The following is a 22,598-nucleotide window of genomic DNA, read 5'->3' as shown; positions in this document are numbered from 1 at the left end:
AAAACGGCCATTTATTGTGTAGCTGGGACCCTTTGGAATGCCAAAAGAGGAAGATCTTCAAAGGTAATGATTTATTTTATCGCTATTTCTGACTTTCGTGACGCCTCTTCTTGGTTGGAAAATGTTTGTATGCTTTTGTATGCGGGCGCTGTCCTCAGATAATATCATGTATGCTTTCGCCGTAAAGCCTTTTTGAAATCTGACAAAGTGGCTGGATTAACAAGTTAATCTTTTAACCGATGTATAACACTTGTATTTTCATGAATGTTTATTATTACTATTTTTGTAATTTGAATTTGGTGCTTTGCAATTTCACAGAATGTTGTCAAGGTGGGACGCTAATGAGCCCAAAGAAGTTAACCAATCTATCTAGTTAGCTGCCTACCGAAGTTGTCCGGTAAGGGTCTATCTTAATAATAAATTAAACTTCCTAAAAAAATAAAATGTATTAGCTAAATGATGCCAACAGTGGTTCAACCTTTAAATAACGTGCCATAGAATTCTGCAGCACCATGCAAGCTGTGCTGCAGTACGCTGCAACTTTTGACCTTTCTGGCGCAGGGGTCCCGCTAGCAACCCACCTCGACGACATCCGGTAAAATTGCAGAGCGCCAATTTCAAAATACAGAAAACGTAATTTTAACCCTTTCATGCGTGAGTTCCAAATATCTCTAACGGTCACCCCAGCGTGAGTTTTTTTATGCACATGATGTTAGAACGTTCTCTCCATTCCAGAATGTGATTGTTATGTAACAGTACATGTAATCCTCGCTGCCCTCAAACCATAGCACACAGCCTGTGTATATTTATAGGCTGTTTTCAACTTGTCAATTTTAAATTATTTTCCGTCAAGTTCTTTATTTTCTAATAACAGTTTGAATTGAGGTGTGTTCCGCCTCATTCATTCACAGAAAAGTAGTCGTCTTTACTTTTGTGGACCAATACATTTTTGGGTCATTTCTGACCGGACGAAATTCCCCAAACACTTCTCATTTGTTTGTGCAGTTGAAGTCTGCAGACATGTGCTCATCTGCCGTCCTGCATACACGTGTCCATATTTTCCGTCTGTTGCCTGCATCGCAATCAAAGTCGTTTTCGTTACCAATAGTAACTTTGGAAATATGTGCGTTTCTATCAAAGTAAGTGCCTTATTACGTTATATATAATAGTTTATGCATGTCGTGTTATGTTCTTTCTACTGTAGCATAGTGTTTTTGTGTATATTCCTTATAACCGCGGACACGCGATGTAACGTTACTCATTTCATAACATTTATGGTGTTATACTCAATGCTTAGGTAGCTAGCTACATTCTTCTATTAGCTCTGGAAAACAATGCTAATTGCGTCAGGGAAGTATTAGCATGTGTTGTATTTTGAAGCTACCCTGGCCTTATGACTCCCAAGTGGCACAGCGTCTCTGTGCTAGAAGCGTCACTACAGACACCCATCTTCAAATCCAGACTGCGTTATATCAAAGTAAGTGCCTTATTACGTTATAATAGTTTATGTGTGTCGTGTTATACCGTTTCTACTGTAGCTCACTGTGTGTATGGAGCATAATATATTTGTGTATATTCCTTATAACCAAGGACACACGAGGTAACGTTACTCATGTTACTCACCTTTTATGGTGTTATATTCAATCGTGCTTATGTAGCTAGTTACATTCTTCTATTAGCTCTGTAAAACAATGCTAAATGCGTCAGAAAAATTGACATGTTGTATTTTGAAGCTATCCTGGAAAAATTGAAAAGTATCTTATACCACTTGGTTGTTTTCTGAGTGCATTCCACAAAGCTGTTTATCATGTCGGCCTTATCCACTGCCCCCATTTTGAGGTAATAGTCAAGCACGCAGTCTGGTTTGATGTTTCTCTGTCTGGTTTGTTTCTCTCTCCCGTCAGGTGGTCCACCTTCCCTGTGGCCGACATGGTTGCTGTATGGACAGTGGAGAGGACATGGACGTCTCGTTTGTCATGGCACTTTACTGCCAGCTGTTGACATTTCTTGTTTTGTATAACGGGTCATTTAGGATGGCAGTAGTGTTGTTGATGAAATTCAGTCATAGCAGCAGAACTAGGAAGCAGTCTTGGGAAAAGAGGGTGGCAATGAAGGGAGTTGCAAACATAGGATCTCTGCTCCAGTATTCTCTTATGGAGTTCTTTACTATCCCCATGAGAAGGACTGTCAATAGGAATGTATACATTTCACTAATTGTGGTTGTCCCCCCCCACTCCTGGCTCTCTCTTCTCCTGTAGCTCCAAGGCATAGCAATTGGTCTCTACTATGTCTCCCACCAGCTCCTCTGTCAGAATCAACTTGAAGCACTCTGCCTCAGATGGAAATATCAAGGGGCGTTGCACTCCAGACTGTGACTCATCAACACAAACAGCAGGGCCAGGAGGGGTGAAATGGCTGGCAGCCTTCCAGCTACCACAGAACTCCTGTACTTCATCCACTATCGGTCTGCCTCCATCACCACCAGCATCTTCAAAGGGAACTGGGACTTTGTCAGTGGACAAGGGGCCCTCAGACAAGGGGTCCTCTGTCACTGTCAGAATCTGATTCCTGACTTTCAGACTCAGACTCATTGTCAGAATTGTTTTAAATCTCCAGAATTTCCACACTTCTGAGTTGTCTCCTTTTGAAAGACATTGCTAATGCTACAGCTTAGCTCATTAGCTACATACATAAACAACAACACTGAATGGCTCAGAGTGGGAGTGAGAGCTTACGCGATTGACTGCCTGCACGTGCCATTTCTATCAATAAATCACTATCAGAAAATATTTTGTGGTATTATTGATATATTTACTATTTTATGTTTTCACGTTTTTCAATTACCAGTGATAAATCATGCAATCCGATTTTTGCATAGATTGTGATGGGCACATAGTATGTGTGTAAAATAATGTTTTGAAGGTTGTACTGATTATGATGAGCTAAGCTAATTCCAGCTATGTGTGTGGAGTCATGTTTGTTGACATACATTGCATTCTGGGTTTCACTTGATCGTCTGTTGGACCAAAGATGCTATAACAAAATGAGGTGAGTAAGGGTCCACTCATTTTTTGAGAACTTCAGGAAGTGAATGTGGGATGTGAATGATGGTAGACAACACACCCCTTCAACATGTATTCTATAAACAGACCAAACTCATCTTGTTTTCTCTTATCTTTGGTTTCTGTGAGGAAAAAAAGCCTTGCTGCGTGCTGAAACTAATGGTTGGATTACTTTCGATTTTTAGAAAGTGTTTTACTGAATTATTTTGATCAACGGTGAGCTCACCTGTGATGTGATTAATTATACATAAGAATTGCTATTAGCTAATGTATGCAGCTAAATGTAGCCTACAGTTAGAATGATTGTGTTATGCTATAGATACTTCTGTGAATATCTGAACATTGCATCCAAAAATAAACTGCTCACATTCTGGACATAACTTAATAAGGACTGTATTTGTGTAAATCATTTCTGAAAAAAGTGTGGCCAGCTCATATGCTTATTGTTGCGTCATTCAAAACTGGCCGTTCTAAATGTGTTCTAATCAAACGGGTGTGATCGTACGCTTCAGGGACCACTATAGAACGATCACACCCGTGTGATGGTACGTGTGAAAGGGTTAAAGACTGTTGGAAAAACATTCCAGGTGAAGCTGGTTGAGAGAATGCCAAGTGTGTGCAAATATGTCATCGGGCGAAGGGTGGCTACTTTGAAGAATCTAAAATATATTTTGATTTGTTTATCACTTTTTTGGTTACTACATGATTCCATATGTGTTATTTCAAAGTTTTGATTCCACAATGTAGAAAATTGTAAAATAAAGAAAAACCCTTGAATGAGTAGGTGTGTCCAAACTTTTGACTGGTACTGTATATCTCACTAAGTCAGTATTTTTAAGCCTCCATATATCCAATAGTTCCAATATATCAATGATATTTTTGCATTTGGGGGATAGTTTGTATTTTGACATATTTAAAACCGTATGAATAATCTCCCACCACAATAATAGAGTCTTGTATTGCTTATAAGCTGGATCAATTATTATATATACATTCAAACAATAATATAACAATAATATTTTTTTATCTTTGTTAATATTGCATGACGTATTTGCATTGCTATTGTCAACCAGAACTGGAAACGGTGTATGCTGGCCTGAGACCCAATTTATGTTTGTCCTCTCTAGTGGTTATCAGTTTTTGGTCAGTATCTCTGAGGCAATGCAAATCATTGCATTAAGTCCTGTTTTCCCTTTGATAGGACATTCTTGGCTTTCCAATGATATCACATATGTTATCTTCATGATCTCTCTATGTTACGGCTGTCCTCGCTGACAGAAGGTGTGGACCAAAACGCAGAGTGGTTAGTGTTCATTCTTTTAATGAAAGTCAACAAAACACTTCAAAATACAAAAACAACCAACGTGACAAAACCGAAACCGTCCTGTGTGGCAACAAAACCTCCACAGGAACAAACACCCACAAAACACAAGTGAAACCCTGGCTGCCTAAGTATGATTCTCAATCAGGGACAACGATTGACAGCTGTCTCTGATTGAGAATCATACCAGGCCGAACACAAAATCCCAACATAGAAAATCAACCATAGACAACCCACCCAACTCACGCCCTGACCAACTAAAATAAATACAAAAACAAAGGAAAACAGGTCAGGAACGTGACAGAACCCCCCCCCCTTAAGGTGCGAACTCCGGGCGCACCAGCACAAAGTCTAGGGGAGGGTCTGGGTGGGCGTCTGTCCACGGGGGCGGCGCTGGTCGTGGTCCCCACACCACCATAGTCAACCCCAGCTTCCGTGGCCTCCTCCCAATATCCACCCTCCATGTCAATCCCACTATTCCAAAGGGCAGTAACGGACTGAGGGGCAGCACCGGACTGAGGGGCAGCACCGGACTGAGGGGCAGCACCGGACTGAGGGGCAGCACCGGACTGAGGGGCGGATCCTGGCTGGCTGGCTCTGGCGGATCCTGGCTGGCTGGCTCTGGCGGATCCTGGCTGGCTGGCTCTGGCGGATCCTGGCTGGCTGGCTCTGGCTGGTCCTGGCTGGACGGCTCTGGCTGGTCCTGGCTGGACGGCTCTGGCTGGTCCTGGCTGGACGGCTCTGGCTGGTCCTGGCTGGACGGCTCTGGCTGGTCCTGGCTGGACGGCTCGGGACAGACGGGCAGCTCAGGACAGATGGGCAGCTCTGACGGCTCGGGACAGACATGCAGCGCTGGGCAGGCAGACAGTTCAGACAACGCTGGGCAGGCAGACAGTTCAGGCAGCGCTGAGCAGGCAAGCAGCGCAGGCGGCGTTGGGCAGACGGCCGACTCTGACCTGCTGAGGCACACAGTAGGCCTGGTGCGTGGTGCCGGAACTGGTGGTACCGGCCTGGAGGCACGCACCTCAAGGCTAGTGCGGGGAGCAGGAACAGGGCACACTGGATTCTCCAGGCGCACTATAGGCCTGGTGCGTGGTACCGGAACTGGTGGTACCGGGCTGAGGGCACGCACCTCAGGGCGAGTGCAGGGAGAAGGAACAGTGCGTACAGGGCCGAGGAGACGCACAGGAGGCTTGGTGCGTGGTGCCGGAACTGGAGGCACTGGGCTGGAGACACGCACTACAGGGAGAGTGCGTGGAGGAGGAACAGGGCTCTGGAGACGCACTGGAAGCCTGGTGCGTAACGTAGGCACTGATGGTACTGGGCTGGGGCGGGAAGGTGGCGCCGGATATACCGGACCGTGAAGGAGGACACGCGCTCTTGAGCACCGAGCCTCCCCAACCTTACCAGGTTGAATGGTCCCCGTAGCCCTGCCAGTGCGGCGAGGTGGAATAGCCCGCACTGGGCTATGCAGGCGAACCGGGAACACCACCTGTAAGGCTGGTGCCATGTACGCCAGCCCGAGGAGACGTACTGGAGGCCAGATATGTTGGGCCGGCTTCATGGCACCCGGCTCGATGCCCAACCTAGCCCTACCAGTGCGACAAGGTGGAATAGCCCGCACTGGGCTAAGCACGCGTACTGGGGACACCGTGCGCTCCACCGCATAACACGGTGTCTGACCAGTACGACGCCCTCTCACTCCACGGTAAGCCCGGGGAGTTGGCTCAGGTATCCAACCCGGCTTCGCCACACTCCCCTTTAGCTCCCCCCCAAGAAATTTTTGGGTGAGCCTCTCGGGCTTCCGTGCTAGCCGCGTACCCTCCTACCTCCGGTTCCTCTCTCCGGTTGCCTCTGCTCTCCTCGCTGCCTCCAGCTGTTCCCATGGGAGGCGATCCTTTCCAGCCAGGATCTCCTCCCATGTGTAGCAACCCTTGCCGTTCAAGACGTCTTCCCATGTCCATTCCTCTGTCTGTCTCTGCTGCTGTCGCTGCCCTTCTCCACTCCGCTTGGTCCGTTTGTGGTGGGTGTTTCTGTTACGGCTGTCCTCGCTGACAGAAGGTGTGGACCAAAACGCAGAGTGGTTATTGTTCATTCTTTTAATGAAAGTCAACAAAACACAAAAACAACCAACGTGACAAAACCGAAACCGTCCTGTGTGGCAACAAAACCTCCACAGGAACAAACACCCACAAAACACAAGTGAAACCCTGGCTGCCTAAGTATGATTCTCAATCAGGGACAACGATTGACAGCTGTCTCTGATTGAGAATCATACCAGGCCGAACACAAAATCCCAACATAGAAAATCAACCATAGACAACCCACCCAACTCACGCCCTGACCAACTAAAATAAATACAAAAACAAAGGAAAACAGGTCAGGAACGTGACACTCTAAGGCTTTTGATACAGTCGATCATGTAATACAGAGGCAGAGATTGTCGATCATAGGTCTTTCGGAACATGCAGTTGCATGGTTTGCTAACTATCTGTTTGATAGAACTCAGTGCACTCAATTTGATGGGCTCATGTCTATTAAATTGTCTGTCTGTAATGGTGTGCCCCAGGGCTCTGTACTTGGTCCCCTCTTATTCACTATTTATATAAATAATTTGGACATAAATGTGCAAAATGCGCAACTTCACTTTTATGCTGATGATTCTGTTATTTATTGTTGTGCCTCGTCTCTCACAAAAGCTTTCCAGAACTTGCAAACTACTTTTTATACAGTTCAACATACCTTATGTCAATTGAAGCTTATCCTCAATACTGACAAAACTAAACTAATGGTGTTCTCTAAAGCAAGATATAGACCTCTGAACCTTTCACCTATTACTACCTGTCAGGGCAATGAGATTGAGACTGTAACCTCATACACATATCTTGGCATTTTAATTGATGACGGCCTCTCTTTTAAATTGCATATTCAACAATTTACAAAAACATTTAAGGTGAAGTTGGGATTTTATTTTAGGAATATGGCCGGTTTTTCTTTTGAAGCCAGAAGGAGGCTAGTATCAGATACATTTATGCCTATACTTGACTATGGGGATATTTTATATGTCAATGCTTCCGCTCAGTGTTTGAGATCAATTGACACCCTTTACCATGGAGCATTGAGATTTATTTTTAATTGCAAAACTCTTATGCACAACTGAACTTTATATACCAGGGTTTGCTGGCTTTCTCTAGTCAATCGTAGGCTCTTTTTATACTTGATTTACAAAGCCATTTGGGGTTTACTACCATTTTATTTGGGCATTTTTATTGTTGAGAAATGTGGTGGGTACTCTCTTCGTTTGCAGGGCTTTATCCTGCTAACTGTTCCAAATGATCAAACTGAATTTGGTTAAAGGGATTTTATGTACTCATTGGATTGGAACGCCTTACAAAATACTTTTAAACTGGAAGAACTTGTCCCGATTTGTGGTTTTAAATCATTGATGAATGATTTTTAGGCTGATCCCCTGACCTGTCAATGTTTTTCATTTGCTGCTTTATAATTGTGTTATACTCTTGTGAATTCTATGTTTTTCCAGTTCAGGTCTGTCTACGTCGTTTTGTTATTTTGTTAATTATCAAGTGTAGTTCATTTTCGTCTTGTTCAATAAATTCATCATGTCTTCATTACCCGTTGCGTCTTGGTCCAATCTCTCTCAAGACGATCGTTACAAGGACGCTCTTGAAAAAGAGATTTCAAATCTCAATGAGCCCTTCCTGGTTAAATAAAGGTTAAATACATTTAATTAAATAAATGTACAAAAAATGGCTGCCATCACAATCAGCACAATATATGGACATTTGAAAAGTGTCTGTAATTATTAATTATTATTTTTGTGAGTTTGATATTCAAAATGTTTTTAGTAAGTGACCATCTCAGGAATAGTTTAAGTGAGTTGTCAGGACTGTGTAATAATTGTTTCACATTAAATAAGTTTATCAAGAAATGTCTTCTGTAGTGGATGCCGCAACTATGTAATATTTATGTCCTGATTACAACTACAGAGGACAATTTTGCACTTACAATCAAATATAAATAAAAAATCTACCCAAAATATTATTGGTAACATTTCATTTTTTGGGGATCTCAGGAGGAAAGGATTTTTTAACGTTTATTTCACTTCATTAACTCAAAATAATGTCGCCGAAGCGGCCATGACTTTTCACTGTGCAAGAGGTTGTATCTATGTCGGTTGGTGATACTGATTTAGACACGTCCTTGCACTTTGAAAGCAACGCTGATGTAGAGGTGAGTGAAGTAAGTAAACAGCAGATATATGTTTGGTGTTGTGGATGTTTGATTTTGTGAAACTTGGGGAATAGCTCTCAGATTAGCCAGTACTGTCATGATCAGCTGGGGAGCAGTGTTTAGCTTTACATGCAAACCACAACGCTCGCGTGCCTCAGCGAGCGTCTGCATGGCCAGGCGCTAAAATAGAAACAGGTTCTATTTGTGAAGCTCAACGGGCTTCAAGTCCGGCCTCTTTCATCTCCTCATTGGTTTTTAGGAGCATATACCCACGTGGGTGATTGAAAGATGAACGGACGTCCACAATCCAGTCGGTTGTCGTAATGCACCATAAAATTGGTTGCCAACCGCCATATAAAGTCCAAAGAAGTGAAAAAGAAGCCTGAGGAAGGAGAGATGAATTTGGTTTACGGTTTTATATGTGGATTAATTGTCGGAGTAGAGGATCTTATGCATTACAGGTAAAATAACAACCCAATGTTTATATCCCAGGACAAATTAGCTAGCAACAGCAAGCTAGCTAGCTAAATTGCCATAAATGTTTAATGCTTTTCGACCTGTCCACAAATTAATATAATTGGTTCAGAGTTGGTTTTGATACTTCAACCGGTGAGTCCTGACCGTGTCTGGTGTGGGGGTACAAAATCAGCAAGCGCACGATGGCGCGCTCAGACGCACGCATGCATCTGGTTTGGTCAGCATGTTAGGCCCCTCAGCTAACTAGTTGAGTGTTTTGTCTTGTTCCTACTGAAGTAATTCATATGGAAATGACCCAAGCTGTTTGCTATGGCTAGATAGCTAACTACCTATCTAACTGTCAGGTTTGTCTGTCAGGCTAGCTAGAATAGTTGTGTGGCTGTAACATTAAATGTGTGCTGCGCTCGCGAAATGTCAAGTTTTCCCGTTCAGTACCTAACATTAGCCATACAGACAACCATTTCCCTAACCACGAAATACAGATTAGAGTAATGTGTGGTTATTTGTTGGACTTAGGTTATGGTTTATCATGTTTCCTATTATTTGACAGCTTGCTTAGCTGTCGTGTTATGCTAGAAGCCAGTGCCGTGGAGCTCAAATTATATTGACTTGCAGTAATATCTGTTTACATAGCCAGCTAAGAAGTAGATTTTTTGTTCCTGTTTCTACCAGTGCTATTCATTTGGAAACTGTCCCATCTTTGTAACTAATCAGCTAACATTATCTAACTCTGTCGATGTCTATCAGGCAAGACAGGGTGAGTTGAGCAACACTGTGCTTTGCTTGCAATGCTGCAATCAGTCCAACAAACACACAATGAGAAACAATCTGTCCACTAAGGACTTTATAAAAATCAGTTTGATTGATGATCAATTGATTGAATGCAAGTGCTGTGTAGCTTTATGATGATACTGTATATATGTGTGTGTGCGTGTGTGCGTGTGTGTGTGTGTGTGTATAAAGGAAGACGTGTCGTAACTGTAACACAATTTATTATGGAAACCCCTGAGAGGTGATTATTACAGAGTAGGTGTATGGCTGAGAAAAAGAAAGAGAGGAAGGGAGAGTGAGAGTGTGTGTAAGTGAAAGAGAGACAGAGTGAGAGTTAGAGATGCTGTGAGGGATAGAGATGTGGCGCAAGGAGGAAGAGGAAGGAGGTGTGGGGAGAGAGGAAGAGGAGGGAGAGGAGAGTGGAGGGAGAGGAACATAGAGAGGAGGAGAAAGAGCAAGAGGAAGAGCACACTGGAGAGTCCGTCTGCCCCAAGTCTCACCATTCACAGAGACCGCAAGGCAAAGCAACATACAAATTGAAAAAATCAAACTCATGCAACACACTGCACTTACCGGAGCCTAGTCCGGCAGATGAGAATTGCCTCCCATTGAATTGAATGAACTTCCACCGGAACGCATACAGTTTACCACGGTTTACCACAGCATAAGATCAAGTGTGTGGCGAAGTTTGAATCGTTAACTGCATTCAATATGTCTTTTGGCTGTGTTGGTGTTACACAACCTGTCATGGATAACCAGAAGTAGGTGAGTAAATGAGATGCTGTTTTTTTTGCAGCGATGAGTGGCTACAGATGGTGGTTGATCATACACTGCCTGTGGTGCAAACCCACTCCCTATTCCGTGAGGCTGAATGCTCAGACCAGCCCCTCGGTACAGCAGCTCAGATATAAAGTACACTGTTGAATGAAAACATGTGACGTTGACCCTTCAGGATGGATGCACGCGCACACTCGGCATGCAAACACAGACACAAACAAACACAAACATGCATTCATGATACAAATACACTCTCACGCAACCAAGTAGTCTATACGCTCACAGACAGACAGACACACACTACCACACAGTCTGACCATGCTGCATCTCTCCCTCAGAACATGACGAGTGTGCAAGTGGGCAGAGCTCCTGTGACGACAATGCCATCTGCACCAACACCATCAGAGGCCACTTGTGCACCTGTAAGCCTGGCTACGTAGGGAACGGCTCCATCTGCACAGGTAAGACCTCACCCTCCATGCCTCTCTACCTCTTACACCTCTCTCTAACCCTCTTGAGCTCCATCGGCACCCCTACCCCCTACTCTGGACATCCACAGCCCTCTCCCTTTTTCCTCTTCTTTCTTCATCTGCAGAGGAAACGTCTTCACCTCCTTGCCCTTTTCTAACCCTCTACACCAGGGGTGTCAAACTAATTTTGCCCAGCAGGCCAGATTCAGTCTTCGACCGAGGCTCAGAGGGCCACACTTAAAATGTATTATATTTCCTCACCGTCAAAACGTGCAAGAAAATGTCCGCTATCCATCGCTTTTGGAATTTCGATGTTCCCTGATTGTCTAGCTTTTGTTTTATATATACAGTACCTGTCAAAAGATGGACATACCTACTCATTCAAGGGTTTTGCTTTATTTTTACTATTTTCGACATTGTAGAATAATGGTGCAGACATCAAAACAATGAAATAACACATATAGTATCATGTAGTAACCAAAAAGTGTTAAACAAATCAAAATACATTTTATATTTCAGATTCTTCAAAGTAGTGTCATGACGTTGCTATCGTTAATGTGATGACATGCTATTTATTACGTAATTAAATGAATCATGTAACAATTAACTCAGTAACCTGGGGAACCATGGGAAAAGTTTGTTTTAGATGGAAAGAAATTACACAAATGAACTTTTAACATGGCACACCTGTTAATTGAAATACATTCCAGGTGACTACCTCTTGAAGCTGGTTGAGAGAATGCCAAGATGGTGCGAAGCTGTCATAAAGGCAAAGTGATGCTACTTTGAAGAATCTCAAATCTCAAATATATTTTGATTTGTTTTTGTTGCTTTCTACATGATTCCATATGTGTTATTTCATAGTTATCATGTCTTCACTACTATTCTACAATGTAGAAAATAGTAACAATAAAGAAAAACCCTTGAATGAGTAAGTGTGTCCAAACTTTTGACTGGTATTGTATATACAGTGGGGAGAACAAGTATTTGATACACTGCCGATTTTGCAGGTTTTCCTACTTACAAAGCATGTAGAGGTCTGTAATTTTTATCATAGGTACACTTCAACTATGAGAGACGGAATCTAAAACAAAAATCCAGAAAATCACATTGTATGATTTTTAAGTAATTAATTTGCATTTTATTGCATGACATAGTATAAATGCAAATTAATTATTTAAAAATCATACAATGTGATTTTCTGGATTTTTGTTTTAGATTCGCGTCTCTCAGCAGTTGAAGTGTACACTCATGACTAAAAACTTCACCAGACCTCTACAGGTTTCGGGGCTGTTGCTAAGCATACGGACATTCAACTCCCTGCAAAGATTCTATTGGGTTCAGGTCTGTAGACTGGCTAAGCCACTCCAGGACCTTGAGATGCTTCTCACGGAGCCACTGCTATAGTATGTACATGTCTGTGTGCTTCAAAACGTTGTCATGCTAGAATGACCCAGCCACGACCCATATTCAATGTTCCTACTGGAAGGAGGTTGTTGGCTAGCTCTCAGTGTACTTTAGCCCCATCCATCCTCCCCTCAATACGGTGCAGTCATTCTGTACCCTATGCAGAATAGCTCCCGAAGTATGATATTACAACCGCCATGCTTCACGGTTAGGATGGTGTTCTTAAAGTTGTACTTCTTATTCCGACAATTACGGCGAGTGAAGTTAGATGCAAAGAGCTCAATATTTTCAGTGTTGACCCTTCTTTTTCACATGACCTTCTGTCATTCCGCCTCTGGCATCCGGTGGTCAATTGGTAAACTTCTGACAGGCCTGGACATGCACTGACTGATGGCAGCCCATTCTTGCATAATCAATGCTTGGAGTTTGTCAGAATTTGTGGGATTTTGTTTGTCCACCCTCCTCTTGAGGCTTGACCACAAGTTCTCAATGGGATTAAGGTCTGGGGAGTTTCCTGGCCATGGACCCAAAATATCGATGTTTTGTTCCCCGAGCCACTTAGTTATCACTTTTGCCTTATGGCAAGGTGCTCCATCATGCTGGAAAAGGCATTGTTCGTCACCAAACTGTTCCTGGATGGTTGGGAGAAGTTGTTCTCGGAGGATGTGTTGATATCATTCTTTATTCATGGCTGTGTTCTTAGGCAAAATTGTGAGTGAGCCGCTTCAGTGTCTTTAGATATTTTAGTCAGATTTTACTATGGAATACTGAAGTATAATTACAAGCATTTCATAAGTGTCAAAGGCTTTTATTGACAATTACATGAAGTTGATGCAAAGAGTCAATATTTTCAGTGTTGACCCTTCTTTTTCAAGACCTCTGTATTCCGCCCTGGCATGGTGTCAATTTACTTCTGGGCCACATCCTGACTGATGGCAGCCCATTCTTGCATAATCAATGCTTGGAGTTTGTCAGAATTTGTGGGATTTTGTTTGTCCACCCTCCTCTTGAGGCTTGACCACAAGTTCTCAATGGGATTAAGGTCTGGGGAGTTTCCTGGCCATGGACCCAAAATATCGATGTTTTGTTCCCCGAGCCACTTAGTTATCACTTTTGCCTTATGGCAAGGTGCTCCATCATGCTGGAAAAGGCATTGTTCGTCACCAAACTGTTCCTGGATGGTTGGGAGAAGTTGTTCTCGGAGGATGTGTTGATATCATTCTTTATTCATGGCTGTGTTCTTAGGCAAAATTGTGAGTGAGCCCACTCCCTTGTGAGTGGTCTCAGGATGCTTTACTGTTGGCAAGACACAGGACTGATGGTAGGCTCACCTTGTCTCCTCCGGACAAGCTTTTTTCTGGATGCCCCAAACAATCGGAAAGGGGATTCATCAGAGAAAATGACTTTACCCCAGTCCTCAGCAGTCCAATCCCTGTACCTTTTGCAGAATATCAGTCTGTCCCTGAGGTTTTTCCTGGAGAGAAGTGGCTTCTTTGCTGCCCTTCTTGACACCAGGCCATCCTCCAAAAGTCTTCGCCTCACTGTGCGTGCAGATGCACTCACACCTGCATGCTGCCATTTCTGAGCAAGCTCTGTACTGGTGCTGCCCCGATCCCGCAGCTGAATCAACTTTAGGAGATGGTCCTGGCGCTTGCTGGACTTTCTTGGGTGCCCTGAAGCTTTCTTCACAACAATTGAACCGCTCTCCTTGAACTTCTTAATGATCCGATAAATGGTTGATTTAGGTGCAATCTTACTAGCAGCAATATCCTTGCCCATGAAGCCCTTTTTGTGCAAAGCAATGATTTTGGCGCGTGTTTCCTTGCAGGTAACCATGGTTGACAGAGGAAGAACAATGATTCCAAGCACCACCCTCCTTTTGAAGCTTCCAGTCTGTTATTCGAACTCAATCAGCATGACAGAGTGATCTCCAACCTTGTCGTCTTCAACTCTCACACCTGTGTTAACGAGAGAACCACTGACATGATGTCAGCTGGTCCTTTTGTGGCAGTGCTGAAATGCAGTGGAAATGTTTTTGGGGGATTCAGTTCATTTGCATGGCAAAGAGGGACTTTGCAAGTAATTGCAATTAATCTGATCACTCTTCATAACATTATGGAGTATATGCAAATTGCCATCATACAAACTGAGGCAACAGACTTTCTGAAAATTTATATTTGTGTCATTCTCAAAACTTTTGGCCACGACTGTATATGTGATTGGATGTATAGCCATTATGGACAGTATGTGGATAGAATATGTAGTGTATGTACATACACATGGAACACTGGTCACTTGAATAATGTTTACATACTGTTTTACCCATTTCATATGTATATACTGTATTCTAGAGAAGGCCATCCTAGTCAACAATCATCCAATCAAGTTGTAGAAACATCTCAAACGTTTCGGGGCGGCAGGTAGCCTAGTGGTGAGAGTGTTGGGCCAGTAACTGGAAGGTTGCTGGATCGAATCACAGAGCTGGCAAGGTAAATATCTGTCATTCTGCCTCTGAACAAGGCAGTTAACCCAATTTTCCCTGGTAGGCTGTCATTGTAAATAAGAACTTGCCTAGTTAAATAAAGTAAAAAAATAAAAAATATTGAGTCTCATAGCAAAGGTTCTGAATAACCTTATTAAAATGTCTATAAACCTGTTTTTGGGTATTGTGTGTATGAGAATTTAAAAAATTAAATCAATTTTAATGTAACAAAATGCGGAAACGGGGAAGGGTTCTGTATACTTTCCGAATGCACTGTATGGGTGTTTTTATAAACTGGTGACCATGAGTCTTAGGCTAGTAAAACACCTCTCTCTTCTTCTCGTCCTTTTCCCTTTTTCTGTACTCTCCTCTCCTAAACTCGGTCTATTAATCTTGTTCTGTCTCCCAGGAAAAGGACCACGTCTTCTCTTCCTCTCCCCCCTCGCTCTATCGCTCTAGTACTGTCTCGCTGTCTGTCCCCCGTGTCGACCAGTGTGTAATTAGAGTGTAGAATATAGGGAATTCTCTTTATTTGGGAGTGCGACGTGTGTGTGTGTGTGTGTGTGTGTGTGTGTGTGTGTGTGTGTGTGTGTGTGTGTGTGTGTGTGTGTGTGTGTGTGTGTGTGTGGTGTGGTGTGGTGTGTGTGTGTGTGTGTGTGTGTGTGTGTGTGTGTTTGTGCGTGTGTGTGTGCGCGTGTGTGTGTATCACACCTGCCGTCTTACCACCGCCTCCCCGTGTCTTTCTGTAATAGCGAGGCATTAGGATGGGAGGCAGGTGGAAGGTAGGTCTACGGAGAGATCAATGCAATTTGCAAAGTGCTTTCCAGACTGTTTTCTATGCTGGATGGTCTCCAACAAGAGGCACACAGCAGCCCCAGAAAAAAGAAAAATAGATTTTAAAAAGTGCCATCGAACATCTTTACTGCCACCTCCACATTTTTCACTCTGGAAGTCATGAGTAATATGCAAATGATCCAACTGGGGGAAAATGTTTTTTTGCTCAGAGAAAAATGCATAAAACAAAGACTTCAATATGAAATGCACTCCAACCAGCTCAGAGAAAGAGCGTTCCAACCACACACTAACTGATCATATCTATGTTCGAATTCACGATGAATCAAGTCAAATATTCTTCAAATGGCTCCGTATTGTATTATTATGTAACTATTACTACATCTCAATTAATTCCCCAGACTATTCATATTCTATGGAAACAGACTTGTAGTAATTATTCGCCATTTTCACTGTCCCTCCGGGAATCCATTCACGCGTGGTGCCCCTATCGTTGGCCAATCGACCAGGAGCGTCTCTCCTCAGTCTGAACATACATCATCACTGTGCTCTTAGAAATTAAGAATTGAGTCACAGATCTGGGCTAGGTCCCGAGTCCGTCCCTGATAATACTGGCTGTCACTGTGTAGCCGATGTGAAAGGGTTATCGGAGTGTTAGTAGACATATCCCGCTCTGAGACCTAGAAGTAGTTGTTTCCCTTGCACTGCAAGAGCCGCAGCATTTGTGGCGTTACTGGTAAAGCTTCTTGATGGTGACATGTCAATATGTATTCAGAGTTTCCCTGGTTCGAGACCATTGAGGGACAGAAGATTTAAGCTGGTAGGAATGTAGTTGGCATAATGTCCCTGCTAATATAGAAGAGGTAAGCATGTAACTAGGGAAAGGGAGTACCTAATCAGTTGCACGACTAAATACATTCAACCAAAATGTGTATCCCGCATTTTACGTCATTGGCGCCCAGGGAGCAGTTGTTGGGGGTTAACTGCCTTGCTCAAGGGCAGAACGGCAGATTTATTCCGACCTTGCGAGCTCGGGGATTTCAACCAGCAACCTTTTGGCTACTGGCCTAATGCTCTTAACTGCTAGGCTACCTGCGGCCCCTGTTAATGTTAATGCAATAGAGGTAAACTGGTAGTAATGCAGCTAACATAACATCCTTGCTAATGCTAACAAAGAGGTAAGCTGGTAGTACTGTAGCTAGCTAAGCCTCGTGCTGTGATGCCACCTTCCCTGTGTTTAACGATAGAGGTGTATGAATAGAGGAGGTAAAGTGGTTAACTAAAGAGAGAATACTCATCCACTTTTGGAGGACAATGGAAGACTATTGCAGAAGGCAGAGGCTGCGCAACCTCAAACCTCTCCATGACGCCTTTTCCCAAACCGTATAACAGTCTGCGCATGTACCAACTTAACCCACTGCATGCCAAGCAGTTCATGGGAATATGCATTTAGATCTTCTTGAATTATGTACAGTGTTGTTTCGTGGGCAAATGTTTGAGCAGATGATCTTAACAAACTGTGGCCTGCCTGTGTTTTGTTACAAACAAAGCACATATTTTGCGTAGTGGCGCACGCTGATGAGAAGCTAGATTCAATTTCTATGAGTACAACGATCTTGAACAGCAATGAATGTCATAGAGGAGACGTGGACATATTATGGGAGCCAGAGGTGTCATTCTGTATCCATGATTCCATTCAATTTTCTATTGTGCATTACTACATTTTACATTCACCTATAATTTGTATGCATACTGTATCTCATTCAAATAACATATTTGCACTATATGACATAATGATGTCCCTCCATTTCATCTATAATGTCTAGGATCAGACCAGGACAGCTCTGTACAGATGGAGATGTATGTGGTCCATGAACTGCGTTGGTGAAAAGCACTCAGTTCCATCTCATTCTTATACTTATCTGCAGCTCTTACAGCTGCAGCCTTTACTTACCTTGAATTTGGCTCCCCCTAGTGTTGATCTGGAGTATTTTCCTTTACCGAGAAAATTGACCCGTCGTGTGACCTGTTAGGAGGAAGTTGTTCATCGTCGCCTCATGTAGAGCTCAGAGTGCTCTGTTTCAGGTGTCTGCTTACAATCTTCATCCATCCTTTACGTTGTATGCCTCAGGAAGCTTAGTCAGTGAGTATATATCTTTCCTTTCAGAAAATATTTGTGGAATTTGAATGTGTATGTTTACTTTGTGGAATAGATGGACAGCACTAGCTTAATTGCTACAGTATGTTAGCCTAGCTTTTGCTTGTTGTTAGTCTGAACAAAATATCACGTTACGTTCATATCTAGTTTGTATTTTAGGACAGATTACATTGTTTTATGAAGACATTATTGCCCTTGTTTCAGTTTCACACTGTTTCAAATCAATAAATCTTGTGAATATGGAGATCATGCTTTGAGGATTATTGATGTGAAGGCATTTATCTTGCTGTCAAAATATGCACAGTAACGCATATGGAGGACAGTATAGTGAAATGACAGCTTTCTATCGGGCAGGACCACAAGCTGGATCAAGCAACAGACACTGCTAACCCATCACAACGCCAAGAGAAGCCTACAACAATTGCGGCAGAGTACAGACAACCTCCAAGAGCAGGTCTCGTGCTTCAGCCTCATCCTACCATTCAAGCAGCTCACCTACAGGAGCTGCAGCCGCCATAGCAAGGGCAAAAGCAGAAGCTGCAAAAGTTCACCTCTCCTTTGCGGAGAAAGAAAGGAGAATGAAAATAGAAAAAACACAATTAGAAGCATCTATGGATGTGCTGAAAGAGGAAAAGGAAGTGGCTGAGGCTGAGGCTCTAGAAGCTGCTGCTGATTTCGGCAGTCAGAAAAGTAGTTGCAGACTCAAGCTCGACTCCACCCAACTCGACCCCACACAGCGAACTAAGGAGTATCTCATAGAGCAAGCTAAATCCTACGACACTCCCAAGCCAATGACAGGAGTAGAGCCGTCCTCTGATGGCGAGACAAGACAGGGATATACCAGGCCAGAGACCGCACGTAACACCCTATTGCAATGTCTCAAGCCTGAGATCAGTTCTCCACCTGTTGACACCACTACCGCTGTAGACCGCCACTTCCCTAATCCGGAGTCAAGGCCTCCTCCTCCTTCACCTCACCCCTAGCTTACACGGTTCCCTTCAAGAAGGCCAGAACAGCAGCTGGACCCAAAGAAGTATGCACAATGACGGAAGTCATCCACCTGCTCCACATTACAAGCGCACATGGGAAGACCCCCAAAGTGGGAACCCATACATTTCCAACTTTGTGAGTTATTTCGCTCGTCGCGAGCTTTACTCTACTCTACTCCAATTTTATGACCAACCGGAGAGCTACAGGGCTTTTCAGCGCTCCTTTCACAACGCCATCAGAGGCTTAGACTTAAACTACAGTGACAAAATGGAGCTTCTAATTAACCTCACTAGGGTAGGGGGCACTATTTTCAACCCCGGATGAAAAGCGTGCCCAAAGTAAAATGCCTGCTACTCAGGCCCAGAAGCTAGGATATGCATATAATCAGTAGATTTGGATAGAAAACACTCAAGTTTCTAAAACTGTTAAAATAATATCTGTGAGTATAACAGAACTGAAATGGCTGAGGAACCTGAGGAAAATCCAACCTGAGGAAAATCCATCCAGGAAGTGCCATTATTTTGAAATGGCTGTTTTTCCAATGAAACTATATTCACCATTTAAAGGGATATGACCCAGATTCCGTTCCCTATGGCTTCCACTTGTTGTGAACAGGCTTTTATTCTGAAAAATTAGGGAGAATGACAACTTTGAATGAGTGGATAGTGGGATGTCCCCAGAGCTGTTTGCTGCACACGACCGAGAGTGCGCCTTTCTTGTTTTTCTTTTATATTGACGACGCTATTGTCCGGTTGAAATATTATTGATTATTTAGGCTAAAAACAACCTGAGGATATATTATAAACATCGTTTGACATGTTTCTACGAACTTTACCGGTACTATTTGGAATTTTCGTTTGCCTGTTGTGATCGCATTTGAGCCATTGGATTACTAAACAAAACGTGCCAACAAAATGGAGGTTTTTGGATATAAAAGGGACTTTCTCGAGCAAAACAAACATGTATTGTGTAACTGGGAGTCTTGTGAGTGCAACCATATGAAGATCATCAAAGGTAAGTGATTAATTTTATTGCTATTTCTGACTTTCGTCACTAATCTACTTGGCTGGTAACTGTATGTAATGTTTTGTGTGCTGAGCGCTGTCCTCCTCGCATGGTTTGCTTTAAAGCCTTTTTGAAATCATACACGGCGTCTGAATTAACAACAAGTTAAGCTTTATTTTGATGTATTACACTTGTGATTTCATGAAAGTTAAATATTTATAGTAATTTAATTTGAATTTGGCACTCTGCAATTTCAGGTGGGACGGTAGCATCCCACACCCCCTAGAGAGGTTAAGTGGTTTGGAAGAGTCTGCTGAAGATATAAAACGAATCCGACCCATTCATGTAAACCATCCAGAACAAGGTCTGAGGATGGTTTGGGATAAACTTGAGGTTCACCAGAGGTGATAGTCTCCCCAAGATCTCCAACAAGGTTTACCCAAAGCTGAGGGAGTTGGGCGACCTGCTTATGGAGCTTCGATCTGCAAAGGCCGAAGGAGACCTCCCTGGCCTAGCTTTGCTCAATACAGCTCGAGGTGTTAACCCTATAGTCGAGGTGTTAACTTCTCTGGGATATGTGGGACGGTAGCGTCCCACCTGGCTAAAAGCAGGTAAAAATGCAGAGCGCCAAATTCCCCAAAATTACTATAAAAATCTAACTTTCATGAAATCACACATGAAAGACACCAAATTAAAGCTACACTTGTTGTGAATCCAGCCAACATTTCTGATTTCAAAAAGGATTTACGGCGAAAGCACACCAAACGATTATGTTAGGTCAGTACATAGCCACAGAAAAACACAGCCATTTTTCCAGCCAAAGAGAGGAGTAACAAAAAGCAGAAATAGAGATCAAATTAATCTCTAACCTTTGATGATCTTCATCAGATGACACTCATAGGACTTCATGTTACACAATACATGTATGTTTTCTTCGATAAAGTTCATATTTATATCCAAAAATCTGAGTTTAGGCGGGACGCTACTGTCTCACTTGGCCAAAAACCAGAGAAAATGCAGAGGGCCATATTCAAATAAATTACTATAAAAATCTAACTTTCATTAAATCACACATGATACACACCAAATTAAAGCTACACTGGTTGTGAATCCAGCCAACATGTCAGAATTCAAATAGGCTTTTCGGCGAAAGCAAACGATGCTATTATCTGAGTTAGCACCACAGTAAACAAAGAGAGAGAAGCATATGTCAACCCTGCAGGCGCGACACAAAACACAGAAATAAAAATATAATTCATGCCTTACCTTTGACGAGCTTCTGTTGTTGGCACTCCAATATGTCCCATAAACATCACAAATGGTCCTTTTGTTCGATTAATTCCGTAGATATATATCCAAAATGTCAATTTATTTGGCGCGTTTGACCCAGAAAAACACCGGTTTCAACTTGTGAAACGTGACTACAAAATATCTCAAAAGTTACCTGTAAATTTTGCCAAAACATTTCAAACTACTTTTGTAATACAACGTTAGGTATTTTTTAACGTAAATAATCGATAAAATTGAAGACGGGATGATCTGTGTTCAATACAGGATTAAAACAAACTGTAGCTAGCCTTCTGGTCATGCGCCTCTAAAAACAGGACACAATAAGTGACCCTGATTCAAAATGGCCGTACTTCTTCATTACACAAAGGAAAAACCCTCAAACAATTTCTAAAGACTGTTGACATCCAGTGGAAGCGGTAGGAACTGCAAGAAGGTCTTATCTGAGATGATGCATATCTTATCTTCTGGGGATGAGTAGCTGGCAGTTGAATTTGGGTATGCTTTTCATCCAAACGTGAAAATGCTGCCCCCTATCCTAGAGACGTTAACCCTATAGAAACTGCACTTCAGGTTACAAGAGAAATGGATCTCCATTGGTTCCAACTACAAGCAACATTATCATGTTTCGTTCCCTCCTTTTGCCTTCTTTGTTGACTTCGTAATCCAGCAAGCCAGAATCAGGAACGACCCGAGTTTCAGCCTTGTTGCCAATGTTTCTAAAGCAGACAAAGTTCCCTGGAAGCAAAGCAGTCAGAGAGAATACTCAGTTCACAAAACAGAGGTATCCCCCACTACCACTACCACCTCTGACTCAGACAAGCCTATCAAGTAAGCCAAGAATTCCGAATGGCAGTGCCTTATCCACAAGAAGCCTCACCCCTTACGGAAGTGCCGCGCCTTCTGTGAGAAACCACTGGACCAACACAAGGTTTTCCTGAAAGAGAATGGCCTATGCTTAGATGTTGTTCATCCTCTTTTCACATTGCCAAGAACTGCAAGTCAAGCATTAGCTGCGCAGAATGTGAGAGCGAGAGTCATAACGCCACCCTTCATCCAGGACCACCTCCCTGGGTCAAAATAACAGACCTCCTACAGAGCACAGTGGGGAAGAAGAGCTCACACCTCCTTCCGATGAAACGTCTCAGTGTACCCAAGTATGCAGTGGGAACCTTACCGACAGGTCTTGCTCTAAGATCTGCCTTGTCAAAATCTACACAACAGGCTAAAGAGATAGAGCAGTGAAATTCTATGCCATCCTTGACGAGCAAAGCAACAGATTGGTTCGTTCTGAGTTCTTCGATATCTTTAGGGTACAAGGCCCCAGCTCTCCCTACTCCCTTAAGAC

The 22,598-nt window shown here is 43.0% G+C and overlaps 1 protein-coding gene across 2 annotated transcripts in view; it reads left to right on the top strand.

Annotated features, from left to right (window-relative positions):
- LOC139563269 (protein kinase C-binding protein NELL1-like) overlaps nt 1-22,598 on the top strand; it is a 498,410-nt gene that overhangs the window by 392,016 nt on the left and 83,796 nt on the right. For both annotated transcript variants that reach the window (XM_071381775.1, XM_071381774.1), the window contains exon 14: nt 10,998-11,120. In XM_071381775.1, coding sequence (XP_071237876.1) covers nt 10,998-11,120 — 123 coding nt within the window. The remainder of the gene's footprint in view (nt 1-10,997; nt 11,121-22,598) is intronic.

This window comes from Salvelinus alpinus, chromosome 33 (assembly GCF_045679555.1).
Source record: "Salvelinus alpinus chromosome 33, SLU_Salpinus.1, whole genome shotgun sequence".
Lineage (NCBI taxonomy): Eukaryota > Metazoa > Chordata > Actinopteri > Salmoniformes > Salmonidae > Salvelinus > Salvelinus alpinus.
Note: the sequence above shows the minus strand (reverse complement) of the source record. Positions and strands in the feature narration are given on the sequence as shown.